At 53.5% G+C, this 16056-nt stretch overlaps 2 protein-coding genes and 1 long non-coding RNA gene across 8 annotated transcripts in view; 1 reads left to right on the top strand and 2 right to left on the bottom strand.

Moving 5' to 3' along the window:
- LOC310898764 (uncharacterized protein) overlaps positions 1-16056 on the bottom strand; it is a gene marked incomplete at its 5' end in the record, with an annotated part of 75975 nt that overhangs the window by 37266 nt on the left and 22653 nt on the right. The window contains 2 exons of the mRNA XM_083834211.1: positions 6935-10105; positions 13380-15332. Of these exons, the coding sequence (XP_083690337.1) occupies positions 15196-15332 (137 nt within the window). The 3' untranslated portion in view covers positions 6935-10105; positions 13380-15195. The remainder of the gene's footprint in view (positions 1-6934; positions 10106-13379; positions 15333-16056) is intronic.
- LOC310898769 (uncharacterized protein) lies at positions 80-10445 on the bottom strand. Of its 6 annotated transcripts, XR_014583674.1 has the most exons (6): positions 9955-10445; positions 8369-8515; positions 7317-7394; positions 6787-6860; positions 3872-3963; positions 80-2301 (listed from the first exon to the last, which is right to left on the bottom strand). XR_014583674.1 is itself a non-coding variant. In XM_083834222.1 (4 exons), exons 1-4 carry the CDS (start codon positions 10397-10399, stop codon positions 6850-6852), a joined length of 681 nt encoding a protein of 226 aa, XP_083690348.1. In that variant the 5' UTR covers positions 10400-10445; the 3' UTR covers positions 6119-6849. The 6 variants fall into 6 exon arrangements, 1 of the variants encoding a protein (XP_083690348.1); XR_014583675.1 differs by lacking the exons at positions 80-2301; positions 3872-3963 and adding an exon at positions 6119-6253; XR_014583676.1 differs by lacking the exons at positions 80-2301; positions 3872-3963 and adding an exon at positions 6119-6323.
- LOC310898783 lies at positions 10685-12856 on the top strand. The gene is made up of 2 exons (XR_014583710.1): positions 10685-11096; positions 11250-12856. It is a non-coding gene; the product is annotated as an uncharacterized lncRNA (long non-coding RNA).

A 16056-nucleotide genomic window follows, 5' to 3' on the forward strand; every position in this document is an offset into this window, starting at 1 on the left:
ATGTACACTCTATCATCAAATGACATTCCTGAGCCTCTTTTACTTCTTCTGTGTATTTGTGATGTTTCTCTTTCAAATGCCAGGGTGAAGGGTATAGCTAATTGAACAAGTGCAAAAGTGCCTCCCCAATTAGATGGTAGGGTGGACCATAAGATCTTCCCTCTGCAGTACCACCACAGATCTGCCCTGGGGATCTCAAGTCTTGAGCAGTTTCCCATCAGGTCCTTGGTAGCATTCAAGGTCCTTGTGCACAAGGCAAATTCTCCCAGATGCCGGGTAGCGCTCACACCCTGCCGTGAGAGGCAAGCTGCATGGTCACCTGTAGCTGTAGAGAATGCAGGGGGAACCCTGATATTGCTATCACGCAAGGAAGGGAACAGCAAAGAGAGAGACTTACAGGCCTCATTTCCCCAGGCAGTCTTTTCTTGGTACAATGCAATCATACATCGCATCCCCTGGGAATCCCTGGTCCACCCCAATGGGAAGGGCACTATCCGGGCAATCCGTCGTCCCGAGGCACAAGCATAGCAAGTGCTACGGTTGAGACTCTGGACAGCATATTTGACCCATTCTATCCAGGCATTCACATCCCCATACCCTGTTTCAATCTCAAATGTTTGAACTGCCACATTTCAAAGAGAGCCTCCTGTTTTCTCTCCTGTTTTCTCCTTGAGTTTCTCCCTTTCTCTGATGGCAATAGAGGATCGTTTCCATACAGCTGCTCTCAATCTGGCTGTTGGGTGTCTCCCAGTTACTTGTTCTCTCTGCTCAGTTGTCATTGGGCATTTAAATCTCCACAAGCTAACACCTCACAAGCATCAAACATGACAGATTGTGGTACATAACCCTCTGTCACATTCACCCCTATTTTGACGGGGTATCCCATCTTACTATTATCTGGTCATGCCTTTTCCAAGTTGCCAATTGACCAAGGCCTTCTCTGAGGCCTACAGTCACTAGAAACAAAATTAATAGTTGATTTTTCCCGGTCATTATTTTTAACCCTTAGGTTTCCAAATAATTACCAATACAAAGAGTAAGATATATGTACCCTACTACTAGAACAAAAACCCCTTGGGAGCACTTTGATTCGCTATAGGCCAGTCCCTTCTCTCAATCACAAGTCACACTCATTAGTTACCTGTGAAAATAAAAGGTTAGTTTACAACTGTAAGCTTTTATCCTGCTCACAGTCCACTACAAGATTTTTCTCTTCGATTTCAACTTCCAACAAGTCTTCTGTAGGAACAGCTTCCCAGGTACTAGGGTCGACGGATGCCTTCACTCGAGTATAGTGAGTCCAGCCTTTTTGTGCAGTTCTTACGGCTGTTTCAGTGGTTAGTAGTACTTGGAATAGTCCTTCCCATTCAGGCTGGAGTTTTGATTCTTTCCAGGTCCGAATCAGGACCCAATTTCCTGGTTGATGGTGGAGAATGGGGAATTCCAAAGGTGGGGTTTGAGCCAACAACCCACGGGTCCTGAGAGATGACAAAGAAGAGGACAACCCCAGAATACAGTTCTTAGGAAACTTCTCTTGTTTTGAATTGTGGTATCTCATCCCTTCTGCCCAGATAGGGGAATCCGAACAGCATCTCATACGGTGAAATTCCTATATCGTTTCTTGGTGCTGTTTGAACCTGGAGGAGTGCTAAAGGTAATCATTCTACCCAAGGAAGTTGGGTTTCTAACACTAACTTAGTTAATTGCTTCTTTAATGTCTGGTTCATTCACTCTACCTTCCCAGAAGAGGAGGGGTGCCAGGGGGTGTGAAAATTCCATTGAATCTCTAAGGCCTGCATTAGCCCTTGCAGTACTCGTGAAGCGAGATGACTTCCGTGACCTGAATCAATGTTTTCAACTATCCCATATCTAGGGACTATTTGCTCCGGTGATACCTTAGCCACCGTGTTCGCAGTGGCAGATACCGAGGGGAAAGCTTACACCCATCCGGTCAACTAGGACAAACAAGTACTTTAGTCTCCCTACTTTAGGTAACTCGGTAAAGTCTACCTGTATGCTTTGGAAAGGTCAAATCCCTGGCTCCCGTCCCCCTCTAGATGGGTTACGGATGACCTTTTTATTTACCTTTTGACATACGGTACATCCTCTGCATATTTGCTTCGCTACAGTGTATACTCCTACACAGACATACTTTCTTAGCACAACATCACACATTGCTTGCACCTCCCAGTGACTCTCTTGATGTAAAACAGTTAATATTTGCCTCATTGGTGCTTTATTCAGCATTTCTCTCCCATCAGGGAGTATCCATTTTCCCTCAGACTTCGTGGTGCCTGATTCCTTAAAAAAAAAAAAAAATCTCTCAAAACTTTTTAATTCTTTCTTAGTTTTCAACAATTCCCTGAATCCTCTCTGGATTTATTCTTTGTTTTCCCTCAGACATTAGATGCCTTAAATACCTGACTTCTCCTTCTACATATTGTAATTTCTTTTTCAATACTCCCGAGCCGAATAGCTTGTCAGTAGCTTCCTTCACAACTCTTTTCTCCTGTCCTGACAATAAATGATCATCTACATATTTGTAACAGTAATACCTCCTCGGGAGGTTGTAATTGCTCCAAAATCTGTTCTAGAACTTGCCCAAATAAATTGGTGGCCCTGTAAACCCCTGAGGTAAAACTGTCCATCTGTATTGTTGCTTCCGCCCCCATTTCAGGGTCTTTCCAGTCAGAGGTGAATAGATCTTTGCTCTCAGGGCCTGAGAGCACTCCATTAATAACACTGTTATTCCAGTCTAACAATTTGCTATTTGAATGCCCAATTTCATCATCAAATCCCTTCCCTACAAGTTAGTCCCTGCCTTTGGTACATACAGTAATTGCCCAGTAATCATTTTATCCCCTACTCTCAGCCTGGTATCCCCCAAAAGTGGGGCTGTTATCCCAGCCCCTTCTACCCCCATCACTTTTAGGGTTTCATTAGTTAATTTAATCCCTGATACTTTACAAGCCAGTAATGATCTAGCTGCCCCAGTGTATTGGGTTCACATACCAAGGTTTGGGGGGGGAGAGGGGGGGTGGAGCAGGCTGCCCCCCCCCCCCCCCCCCCCATACTTGGGAAACTGACCAAACATCACAGCAAATATACCAAAACTTCTAGACTGTTACTTAGATAATGCCTTCATCCTCTTTCCCTGCTCATTCAACTTCAAACAGCTCTGTCAAACACTACATACCCCACCTTTAACACCTTCAATAACCCTTTTTAACACTTCTATCTTTCTCCAGCCTGTACTTTCCCATTTTCCTTCTCTCCTCCTTCTTCCACTCTGGATATTCCTATTTGAAACGGCCAGCCTGGCCACACTTCAAAGCCTGTCTTTCCTTGCCTGCTATTCCTTCATCTCTCTTCCTCTCCTTTCCATCCTGGCCCTGACTCCCCCAGATGATTTTCTTCCTCTCTCTCCAACCCTCTGCCTCACTACCTGCTACACTGTCAATACCATTAGTTTCGCTCTCTGCTTTTCCTTCTCATCTCCCCTCCCGATATACACCTCCAGGGCCTCCCGCAGGAGGGCCCCCCACAGTGACTGTTCACTACAACCCCCACCTTCTGGAGCTTTTTCTGTGTATCTTGCCAGGCTTTAATCACAAAATGAACTTTCAAGAGACCTTGGGATACCAGGTCCTTGGGATTCATCCACGAGTACTTTCCCATTCTGACCCCAAATCTCTCATATGATTTCTGTGTTGTGCATTATTATTATTCCAGCCAGGATCAGCAAGGATCCTACTAGTTGTTACCTCACAAAGAAGGACGTACCTATCTCTACTTGGAAACGCATCAGTCCATAGACTCTGACCCACCTAAAGACCCCTGCAACTGACTGAAGCAAAAACAAAGCACTTACCCCAAACTGCAGCCCAGGCAGAATGAGCTCTCTGATGGGATGCCTGTGACTCAATTACCATTAGGCCCTGCCTGGAACCCAAAGCCAATCACCTGGGAAAGGGGAGGGGCAAAGCACAAGAAAGTAGAAAGCAGAAAGAGAGCAGGAGAAGCAGCAGCTGTTTTTCTTTTCCTTTATTTTTTTCTAGCTTATCTGAACAGCATGCAGAGTGCAGACCGGAGAACTGGCGTCTCTCTAGAAGCAACAATACCAATGCTTTTGCTTCAGCTTTGAATATTGAAATGACAATATGAGAAAGCAAGTTACTGAAGCTAACTGGAATTAGCTCAACTTTTCTTCTGCACAGGAAGAAAAATCTAGCAGCATAACAGATTACACCCCAAAACCAAAATCAATGTAGTAACATCACTCGCAGGAAAAAATGTAGTAAATGATGTAGTAACATCACTCGTGGCCCCGAGGCGCCTGCAGTACCCACTTTTCGCCACCAGGTGGCGAAGAGGGCGCCAGGGGGCGCCACAGGGTATGCGCTGACCGAAGGCGCCTGCAGTACCGGATTTTCACCAGCAGGTGGCGGAAGAGGGCATTGAAAGGCGGCACCGCGCATGCGCGGCGCCGGGGCGCCTGCAGTACCCACTTTTCGCCACCAGGCGGCGGCAGAGGGCGCAAGGGGGCGCCACCGCGCATGCGCGGCCCCGGGGCGCCTGCAGTACCCACTTTTCGCCACCAGGCGGCGGCAGAGGGCGCCGGGGGCGCCACCGCGCATGCGCGGCCCCGGGGCGCCTGCAGTACCCACTTTTGGCCACCAGGCGGCGGCAGAGGGCGCCAGGGGGCGCCACCGCGCATGCGCGGCCCCGGGGCGCCTGCAGTACCCACTTTTCGCCACCAGGCGGCGGCAGAGGGCGCCAGGGGGCGCCACCGCGCATGCGCGGCCCCGGGGCGCCTGCAGTACCCACTTTTCGCCACCAGGCGGCGGCAGAGGGCGCCAGGGGGCGCCACCGCGCATGCGCGGCCCCGGGGCGCCTGCAGTACCCACTTTTCGCCACCAGGCGGCGGCAGAGGGCGCCGGGGGCGCCACCGCGCATGCGCGGCCCCGGGGCGCCTGTAGTACCCAGTTTTGGCCACCAGGCGGCGGCAGAGGGCGCCAGGGGGCGCCACCGCGCATGCGCGGCCCCGGGGCGCCTGCAGTACCCACTTTTCGCCACCAGGCGGCGGCAGAGGGCGCCGGGGGGCGCCACCGCGCATGCGCGGCCCCGGGGCGCCTGCAGTACCCACTTTTCGCCACCAGGCGGCGGCAGAGGGCGCCACAGCGTATGCGCGGCCCCGAGGCGCCTGCAGTACCCACTTTTGGCCACCAGGTGGCGCAGAGGGCGCCAGGGGGCACCACAGCGTATGCGCTGACCCAAGGCGCCTGCAGTACCGGATTTTCACCAGCAGGTGGCGGAAGGGGGCATCCAAAGGCGCCACCGCGCATGCGTGGCCCCGCCGCCTGCAGTACCCGCTTCTCGCCGGCAGGATGCGTCCTGAGGGCAGCAGGGACGGCTTCCCAGACCATTTTCCCAGAGAAAGCACAAACGAAAACAGCAGAAATTTGCACCCCGCGCCGCCTCAGGGAGGAAGGGTCTGCCTTGAGCAACGTGCCGCTCACGGCTGGGAAGCTGAGCGGCGGCAAGCTGTAACAGTACCTTTTTTATCGGGACAAAAAAGGCAGGGAGATAATAACAACGAACCCAACGCGGGCAACGGGATGCTCTGAGCCCAACGACCACAACTCCCGGCTTGCTGGGGGAATGGTGCTCCTGGCGGCTTGACACTGCAGACACCATGGAGCCAGCCCCAGGCTTCCCCACCTGCAGCCCAGCACCCGCAGACCTGTGCCTGCCACCCCATGCCACCCCCGCCTGGGCTTTCCTTGCCCCAGCCGGCAATCCCCCGGGACCCGGCCTCCACAACGCCATCGCCTGCCCTGGGGGTCCTGCCGGGAACCCCCAGCCCCCTCCCCACTTGCGCCTCTGCAAGCAGCCCCCACCCCACAGAGCAGTCTCCCCACCCCAGGGAGCAAAGACAGCAGCGAGCTGCCCTCCCCGTCCCACAATAGGCAGCTGCCCCCCCACCTGGCAGGGCTGGCCCCGCACTCCGGCCGACAGACACGGGGCCACCCCCCCTCCATACCCACCCCGCTACGGAACCTGCACCCACACACAGACGGCGAAAGCCACTTCCTGGGATGGCAACCACCAAAGGGGGCACGGGCCAGAAAGCAAACTTTATTAAACTGCTGTGCAGGACTCCGGGGAGGGGGGCTGCGGTGGGGCTCCCTGCCCGGTCGTTCTCCCCTTCCCCTGGCGGGCAAGGCAAAGAGCGGCGTCCGTCTGTCCGTCCCTGCGTGGGGAGCGGATGCTGGAAGTGGGCTTCTCACTGTCGCTGCTTTGGGTAGTTGCAGAGTAATTGCCTGAAGTAACTAGGCAAATTAAACTCATATTCACCTTTTAAAGAAAGCGTACAGCATCGAAGCTTTCAGGGTGGAGGGCAGCTGCGCTACCTAAGCGTTCCCTAGGCCTCCAACTTTACGTGCTATCGCACTAGGGGAACTCGGTGTGCTGACTCCAAGGAAGGGGAGGGAGCGTAAAGCGGAGTGGAAACACCACGGATAGGCTCTGCAACCAGATGGGGATCCGATGCTCTCGTGCACACTGAGACCCACTGATAAGCTGAGACACACTGATAAGCTGCACCTTTGCTACCCTGAGCCAAGGACCTGTCATGTTTTTAACAAAACACTGTACTCTAGGGAACTTTTGCTCATTCTAGTATCGTCATAATACCAAAACACACCTCCATCCCAAAAGGTCCGTGCCTCCAAGGGACGACCACCCCTCACTGAGGGCGTGCTATGAATTTCTCAGACCCCTTACCTTTAAACAAAAGCAAGAAAACTTTTCACCAATCATAACCAAGGTATGCCTGACGAGAGTCACTCAAGCCCCACCTAAAGGAGAGAAAATAATGTAAACTGTCTGAAGTGAAAGGGGATGTTAGGGAAGATACCATCACGAAGGATACCTTTCTGACTTCTGGGATCAGTCGACGGGCTGAGCCTCTCTTCCCCCTGCCACCCTCCGCACTGGGACTCTGTGGGGTAACATTTGAACACTGCCCTTCATTGCATTGTTCCCAGCCGTGACAGTTCTCATTAAACGTGACTAGACCAAGGGCGTGCTACATTATTTAGGTGAATCCGTGACCATGATAGGTCAGTACCCTGAATCCGACCGCAACTGTAACAGTTACTCAGCTATGCCCCTTAACGTGACAGTATTTCATAGGGAAAAACATTAAGCCTAAGATTTCCCATGCCTAAGGCCCTAGGGGTCAGGCAGAGAAGGAACCCGAGACTCTTAGCTATGCAACTCCTGAGAATCGCAGCTTACAGTTAGTCACTCACTGTCTTCCGGTCTCACAGAATGAGGCAGAGGTATAATTAATTCCTTCTCCATCTCTCTGGAAAGAGCTTTTCTCCTATCTGTGACAAAGGAAAAAAAAAAAGTTGCGATCATGGGAGTCATTACACAAAGCCACAATCTGTGAATTCACTACTACAGTTAAGATCATTTTTAGTCAAAAAACACCTCGGCAGCAATGTTACCACTGCAAACAGCGCGGCAAGAAAAATTCCACTCAAGGTAAAGGAAAGGGCGAGCTAAAAGGACGAATGACGTGACCAAAGGCAACTGCAACAACCATCTGGTAGATGGTTGTCCACAGCCCTTGGATTTCATGGTTGTCTTTCCTGACAAATGAATCCTGGAAGAACAGAAAAGATACACAAGGTGTCCTTTGTGGAGCCTTTGGGGAGACTACTGAAAGGAAAACCAAACCAAAAAACCAGGGACAGCAAGCGGCGTGTACGTTGGTTCTGTTAACAGAGTGACACTAACATACTAGAAATTTCCACGTTCTTTGCCCTCTGCCTTAAAAAAGTCACCCAATTCTGTCAGTGTTCACCGTCGCCTTTTTTTTTTTTTTTTTTTTTAAATTTTCACGTGGACATCCGAGGAAAACATTTTGAGTCCCTGTCATCAAGGGAGAGGAGGAGAAAAAAAAAAGAGAGGGATGAGGGGGGAAGAAGCACAGCCATTCCTTGCCTCGGTAACACGAGCAAAAAGCTCAGGCGCTCGGCAACAATGCGCTTTGAAAGACAAAACACAGAAGAAACAGCACGTTATTTAATCTCAGCTGTAGAGTCACGTGTATTTGTACCTGCTCATTTATTCATCTGCCAGTTTATTTTGCTACAGACGCTACAGAACGTAGAGACTGCGAGGTTACTACAACCTTTTGTAACCGATGCAATCTTTGGTAGGAATAGCTATCTAAAAGAGCCAACAAAATCCCCTTCGTCGACAGCCATCTGAACAGCCTGGTTCGATACGCTCACAGAGAGACCCATGAAAAATCCACCCTTTCTTTCAGAAAAGTAAATAAATACATACATACATACGAGACGGTAAGGAAGAAAAGCTGAACACACGGGATGCAGTCCTTTGCCAAGGGGCAGATCCAACATCAGCACAAGGAGCTTTGGGGCATGTGAGTGATCATCTACACCAGCCATCGGGACAAGCCAAACGCACGCACACGAGCCTCGATTAAAAAACAAACAAACAAACAAAAAAACCCAACACGTTAAGTTCCTTTATAGCTTATGGAAGTACCAACCTACAGCTTAGATGCAGTTGGATTGCATCAGCTTAGGGACTGCCTCCTTCAAAACGCACAGGGCGGTGGGAAAACCAGTCTCGAAAACCTGTTGCCTAACAGGAGACTGTTGCCTGCTCCTCCACAGGTTACATTCTTCCAAGCATCGTCCTGTTCCTGGATTTTACCAGCCACAACAGGATGGTCCCACTGGCATGAGTCGGGGACGCTTCGCACGGGGTTTATTTGACGCTGAAGTAAGTCTTCTGTGGGTATAAGTAACGCAGCACGAGATGGAAAGTAAGCTAAGGTACCGTCTGCGGCACAACGCTTGTGCGATATTGGACCTGAGGGGACCAGTCAAAGCCTGCAATAATCGCTGAGCGGGTGGGTAAGTAGGGAGCCCTACGGGAAACAGAGCTTGTGTTCTGCAAAGCTCTTTTCCCGTCAAGAAGAGGACCTTTTCTATTCAGCGTCTTTACCGAACTTTAGGCTACTTCCTATTCGCTTTGGCAAGTTAGCCTCCATAGAAGCCAAGAGATTTTAAACTGCCAAGCACCATTTATAGTTCCTGTCCTCCGATGACAGGGAATTTCAATCGGGGCGCTAGTTAATAGGAAAGTCTGGCTCTGTTTCACGCAAATCAAGTACCTAACCACAGACAGGAGTCTGCAGAAAGAACGCTTTAAAAGATGAATTTAAAGAGAGGGATGATACTCACTTTTCCAACATTTCTGCAATGACTGTGGCAAAAAAGGCTGAACCAGGGACGTCTCTATCATCCCCTCTAGGATTTAGCAGCTCCATACAGTTATGGGTCAAATACCACAGCTTCAACGCAAGGCAGACCTCGAAGGTCACGTTTCTGTCTGCGTACCGAGTTCTGCTGGAAAGCCCCCAGCCGCTCAATTCCCAAGCAACTTTGCCACGGCCAGCGCTTACCTGGAGTTTTGCTTTCTCTCGCTGCTCAGTACGGGCTCAAGGCCTCTTTTGTTGCACACAGTTCAAGCAAAACTCTCGGGACATAACCAACAGACAGACAGACAGGCAGAAATCACCTCTCACGTCTGTCTTGACCGACCACAACCAGCGTTCTGGAAAGCCCCGCAAGCACCGGTGTATTTCTAGGACAACTCTGAAAGCTGAGGCGGGACAAAGGTTAGCCTCTTGTACCACAGACTGAGCAACAAAGAGACAGAGCTCAACAGGCCAATTCGTTCTAGGTCTAAGAAGCTACTACAGCTTGGCAGGCACTACGTGGCTTTCCTTTGCGCTTCCCACGCCGAGCAGTTCGCGCTTCTGCAAATTTGATTAAGCCTTTGAGCCTGGGCTGCAGGAAGTTTATGAGCACGCCTCGGTTTCACCCAAAGGTTGCTGCGACTTACCCGGACAGCTGGGACAGACGGGCTGCTCTTTCTCCTGGGAAACCTGCGACTGCAGCACGCCAGCTGCAGCTTTCCTCCCTTCAGCTGCCGCGCCACCTTCGCTCGGCGACAAACCCCGCGGGGGTCCCAGCGGCGGGGAGCTGCTTCTGCCCTGGTGAGCCGCAGGGAAAGGAGAGAGCCGGCCGTCAGCGCGCGGGGGGAGGAAAACCTCCGAGGCGCAGCCCGACGATCGAGCGCAGCGAGGACCCGCGCCCGGCCGCCGCAGCCCCCACCCCTCCCGGCCCGACGCTCCGGGGAAGCGCCCCCGAAGGCTCTCGCTCGCCTCACCGCCGGCAGCCGCGCTCGCAGCCAGCGGCAACCTGCGCCTCCCGGCGCGCACGGCCCGGCCCCGGCCCCGGCTCGGGGAAAGACCGGCCGCGCACCACAGAACTACAGCTCCCAGCATGCCGCGGGACGGAGCAGTCCATCCGACCCAGAGGGGAGTCGGCCAAGCGCACGCAGCCGCCCCCCCCCGCGCCGCTTCGCCCCCCTCTCCCCCAGCCCTCCGAAGCCCCGCGCAGTGCGGACCCCGCCGCACGCCCGCTCCGCTCCGCTCCGGCGCGGCGCCGCCCCCGCCCCGCACAAGGGCCGTTTCCGCAGAAGCCGCCGACCGCGTGGCGCCCCAACCGCCCGCCGCCTCGCCCCCTCCCGGCCCGGCCCGGCTCGGCCCGGGGCGGCACCGACCACCAACCTCGTTGCGGCACCGCGCCGCGGCGGCCCGGCCCGGCCCGACAGCTTCCGCCCATAGTGCCGGCAAGCCCTGCACGGCACCTCCGCCCTGCGTTCCTCCGAGCCAATCACGGAGCGTTTCCGCCCTGAGTTAAGGCTAGCCGTGACGCCACATCCGCCCTCGCGGTCCAGCCAATCACGGCGCCGCTTCCCTGTGGGAAGGCGACCCTGAGGCTGCCCCTGTGCTGCCTTTTTTTTTGTTTGTTTGTTTGTTTATTTTTTTTTTAAAGAAGGCGCGGGTGTTCTTGGTCCTCTCTCGTCAAGTCTGTCTGCGAGAAACATCTCAAATAATTTTCTTGACACGCGATCTTCTCTGAGGCTATTTTATTCGCGGTTGCAGTGGCGGGCGTCCTGCCGATCAGGAGCGCATTGCAGTAAGCACAGCATCAACTTTTAGTCCCTGTTCCCCGACACCTGATCCCCTCCCCTGTATGTACCATGTATGTACAATTTTACTTCTTTTTCAACCCTTTAATTTCTCCCTTCTTATTTCCTTTTTTTTTTTTTTCCCCTTTCTTATGTTTCAGGAACCTGTGATCTTTGTTTTACCGTGCCCACGCTGCTCAACCTGTTTTTCCTCAAGCTTCTGCCTTATTTCGGAACAGTGAGGCCGCCTACTGTCCGCTTACCCACGTGGCGTTTCTCCTCATTATGACTGCACAACTACCTCGGAATACAGAAAATTAGTTCTCTACTGCAAAAACACAACTTAGTTTCTCACAGCTCCCTCCTCTCCTTTCCTTACTCCTACTGTTGTTTTTGCACCTCTTCACGTACCGCGCTCTTGAGTTTCTCCAACGTTAAGGCGCAATAGTCTTCTTCGGATGTCACGGGGGATGGGAGGCGTACAACGCCATTATTTTTACAATACCAACAAATAGTTGTTTGAGCCAATTCTGTTCAGGTAACCACGAAGTTAGTTTCTCCCACATGTTTCTAAATGCCCAGGAACTGTCACATTGAGCTACTCTATGTAGGATCTTTCCCCCCCCCCCCCCACGCCCCCCCAGTATACCTTTTTTTCCCCCCAAATATCAGTCAAATCCGTCCCGTTTGATCTACATCTATACAGCAACTAGCATTAATTACAGTGCACGCTCCTCCTTATGAGGTTATTAATGAATCTAATACTATTCGATTCTACGGTGCTATTTTTGCAAACTTATCAAACTTATTTTCTAGTTCTTCAGTTATAGCGGAGATATTTGCAATAGCTTTTTCTAATTCACCCACCCCTCACCGAGGTAAAAACCACCTTGCAAAGCTGTGAAATACTAGAGAATTTTACTAGAGAATTGTCTGGAGTCCGCTTAATCCTGCGTGTGGTCTCAAGGGGGCTTTGGCTTTGTGGGTCTTCAATAATAGTCACGTTTGGAATTACTGCCTCCAGGGTGCAAGCTCCCTTCCATCCCAGGGGCAACACCTTCCTGGCTTTATTGCCACGTAGCCAGTACCACCTCTCGCCATTTGGGACAGGCCATCCAGGTGCAGGATTCTCACGTCGCATCTGGCACGCGCTATGTATATTAGCGTTCCTGTGGCTACCATATTTGGTGCAGCGTGGATTATTCCCTGCGTGGATAATTCCACACCCAGGGTCAGTACTATCGCCCCCTGAGTTTCTATCACTGTTGTTTAAAAGGCACCTTCGATAACGCGGTATATTGTAGCCAGGATTACGCGCAGGGAGCGTGAGAAACACTCCGTAGCCAGTAGCTTAGGCTCAGGCGAGGGTCTCAGTGAAGCAGTAATTTATTCGCGGTCGCAATGGCACGCGTCCCACAAGCAGGAGCGCGCCTACTAGTCACACAGTACGGTTTGTGTACTTTCTTTCTCGACGACCGGGACCCTCCCCTGTTTCCCCACTGACTGGGTATTCCGGGTTCACAACCTATCCGACGCTTCACAGACACTACGTGGCCTTCAGTTGCCGGCCTGTTCAATTTCAAATTTCTTTTGACTTTTTTACTGTTTGAAGCGGTAATGTTTCTTCACTGATCTGACTTGACGCCGTGATTTTCACCTAGCTGCTCTGAGGGGTCCGGTTGTCTGCATTTTACAAGGTTGTCCGTTAAGCTTTCTTATCACTGCGAGCCTATCTCAACACCGCATTCCTTCCCTCTAAACAACGTAACTCTGCAAAAACAACATTTTTATTCCCACAATTCCCCCCTTTTCTTCTTTATAAACTGTTGATTTTTGCAAAACTTTTCTCTGCGGTGTAATTTGGTAGATCTCTTCCTCTTCTTCACCTTCTTTGCTTTCCATCCCCTCTAATATCATCGCCTTACGTGAGTAAGGTGGTGGCTCCACGGTCATTTCTTTCGATAGTGCAGTTTCAGTGAGCCGCTGTACCAGTCCTTTTACACAGGGGATAATGCAACAACCAAGGGCCGTCAAAACTCCTGCTACTACGATCAAGGATGCAGATACGGACGCCAGGGTCCCTTTCCATCTAGCCAACCGAAACTGCGAACATCCCGTGACGGAAGGGCCCGGGCCTAATTACTCTGCCGATTCACTGGCAGGCGCCGGAAGCCCCTGCAACGCCCCGCTTACTGCGCCACCCTCCGCGCCACTACTGCCGGCCATTGAAGCGCAGCGGCGCTCACTCACCCTCGCACACACGCACCCCCTCCCGCGCCCACCGCCCCCACCTCACGGCCGCTGCTCCACCGCCCGCCCCCGCCCTCCCGGGGCTCAACCCGCCGCCCTCGCCCACTCTCGGGCGCTCCGCTCGCAGCCGCGACCCCCGAGCGCCCCGCCGCCGCGTCGCCGGGGCCTCCCAGCGGCCCCTTCGGGCCCCCGCGCGCCCGATTCGCTCGGCCCCGCGCGGAATTTGCATGCCCCGCCCCCGGCACCGCCTCTCCCTCCCCGCGGCTCGCCGCCCGCGTGCCCCGCCCACCGAGCCCCTGCGCCCGACCTCCGCTCCGCGCTGATTGGCGCAGCTCGGCCTCCTCTGGGCGTTCGCCCCGCCCCTTCGCCCGCCCGCCCTCCCTCCCCTCCCCTCCCCTCCGGCGTGATTTGCATGCCCCGCCCCTCTCCCCGGAGCCGCGCCGCCGCCCGCCGCCTCATTGGCCGGGGCCCCGGGCCGCCCGCCCCGGCGGCACCGAGCAGCGCCGCGGGACCTGCGCGCGGCCGGCCGGGCCGGGCCGGGCCGCTCTCGTCGGCAAGGAAGGCCCGGGCGGCCGGCCGGGCGCGGCAGAAGGGGGAGCGGAGCCGCCGCACGAGGAGGGGCTGCGAGCGCTGAGCGCGCTCGGGCCGGAGGGGAGACGCTTTGTCTGCTCCGGGAGCCGGGAGGAGACGCGACCGGGACGGCGACCCGAGCTGGCCGCGAAGGGGCGTCCGGAACTGGGAAGGACGGCCGCTGCTCAGGAACCGGCCGGGCAACCGGACACGCGCGCGGCGGTAGCTTTGCGTGTGCGTACACGCTGTTGTCGTTACTTTCTCTTAATTTGCTGTCCTATTAAACTGTCTTTATCTCAACGCGCACGCTTTACCCACCCCACCCCCGATTCTCCCGCCTTTCCCGGAGGGGGGGGACTCAGGCGGCGAGGAAACGGCTGCGCGGCGCTGAGCTGAGCTGTGCGGCAGGTTGAAGCTCGGCAGCCGGAGAGGCTCCCGCTGCCCCGGCATCGCGGCCAGACCCCGTCGCCTTCCCCTCCCCCGACAGCTGAAGCTGTTCTGTGTTATGTAGCCCCGCTACATAACCTGCTCCCGTAAAGCTGGCAAGCGCCGTGTGCTCGGGGTGCGCGCTACTCCGTGCCCGGGGCGGCACCGGCACCGCGCCTCGGCGGCCCGACCCGGCCGCTGCCGCCCATAGCGCCGGCAAGCCCTGCACGGCACCTCCGCCCTGGGCTCCTCCGAGCCAATCACGGAGCGTTTCCGCCCTGAGTTAAGGCTAGCCGTGACGCCGCTTCCGCCCTGGGTTCCCAGCCAATCATGAAGCGTATCCGCCCTCAATGACGGCTCGCCAGGACACCACATCCGCCCTCACGGTCCAGCCAATCACGGAGCCGTTTTGGCCCTCGGTGAGGGCACGCCCTGACGTCACTTCCGCCCCCGGTTCCCTCCCACGTAACGGGTCTCAAGGCAGTTTGTTCCCTTTAAACAATAACAGAGGGCGGCTGTGCTTCAGAACGATGGCATTTCTTGAAATCTATAGGAAGCAGTCCGTGAAATATGATCTCGGAACCTCGCCTTTTAAGCATTAGAGGCAAACCTGCTATTTGTATGTGCTCCTTAGAAGCTAAACTGTCAGTCTGCAATTGTTTTACCTTTACTGCAACTCAGGACCGCACTCGGAGCGCTGACTCAATGCCGTGTGTGCTGTCTCCAGCTAGCTGTCAGGCGCACGCTGCTCCACGGAGAAGTCAAATTTCCTCTGTAATTGCTTACCCAAACCAGTATGGGACGCAATAGGAAACCAGGGAGGAAGCAACCTCTCCTCTGCACTCAGAGTCCGTCCTGCCGTCAGCTACAGCATGGGACAGAAACCGTATTATTCAGATGCGGAGGTATCAAAGATGATCCTCTGAAGTCGCATCGGAGAACTTGAGGCTGGGGGCTGGCAGGAAGAAAAGTAACTAACAAGACAAGCCATCCTAAGTCTGTAAAAAAAAAAAATAGAAAAAAGGAAAAAATAGAAATAGAAAAAAAATAGAAAAAAAAGAAAAAGGTCGGGGGGTGGGGAGCCAGTAAGAATCAGCCTGATAAAAGGTTTACAAATGAGATGAAGAAGAAGAGGAGAAGGGGAGAGATTGTCTATGCAAGGCAAGAGACCCAGGAGGCAAAGGCTGAAGTCTAGGCAGGCAGACTAGAATGTGACGAGGAAACATGCTGGCTTTCTATGAAGAACAGAGCTAGCAGCAAGGAAGTAATAATGGCAGACGAGGGAGACTAGTGCCTTTTCCTTTCACGTGAACATACTCCCTTCACTAGAGCCTACTCCCCTTCAGTATGAAACGAGGACCAACGCTCACAAAATTCAGTTATAAAATAGGAAGCTGCCCTTTGGCAGTCTCTTTCTAAGTGCCCATACCCATCACTTGCTCCTCAAACACTTGCTCATATGTTAGAGAAATGCTCAATCAGTCTTGCTAAAAATACTAGCAGTGAGAGCCTAGACTCATCGCTCCACAAGCGAGTGAAAGCAATCATTCTGCCTCGGTGCAAACATGCAGTATCAGTATGGGACAGACCACTCACAGCCTAGAGCTTCTACTTTCTGTGCTAATTTTTTTTTAGCATATATTCTTAACAGTTGCGATTTGCTATTAGCAATCTATATCAAACATTTGATGTTTAATGGTAGCCTGCAACTCAGCTGCGTTC

This window comes from Anser anser (assembly GCF_964211835.1).
Source record: "Anser anser genome assembly, chromosome: 4".
NCBI classification, from domain to species: domain Eukaryota; kingdom Metazoa; phylum Chordata; class Aves; order Anseriformes; family Anatidae; genus Anser; species Anser anser.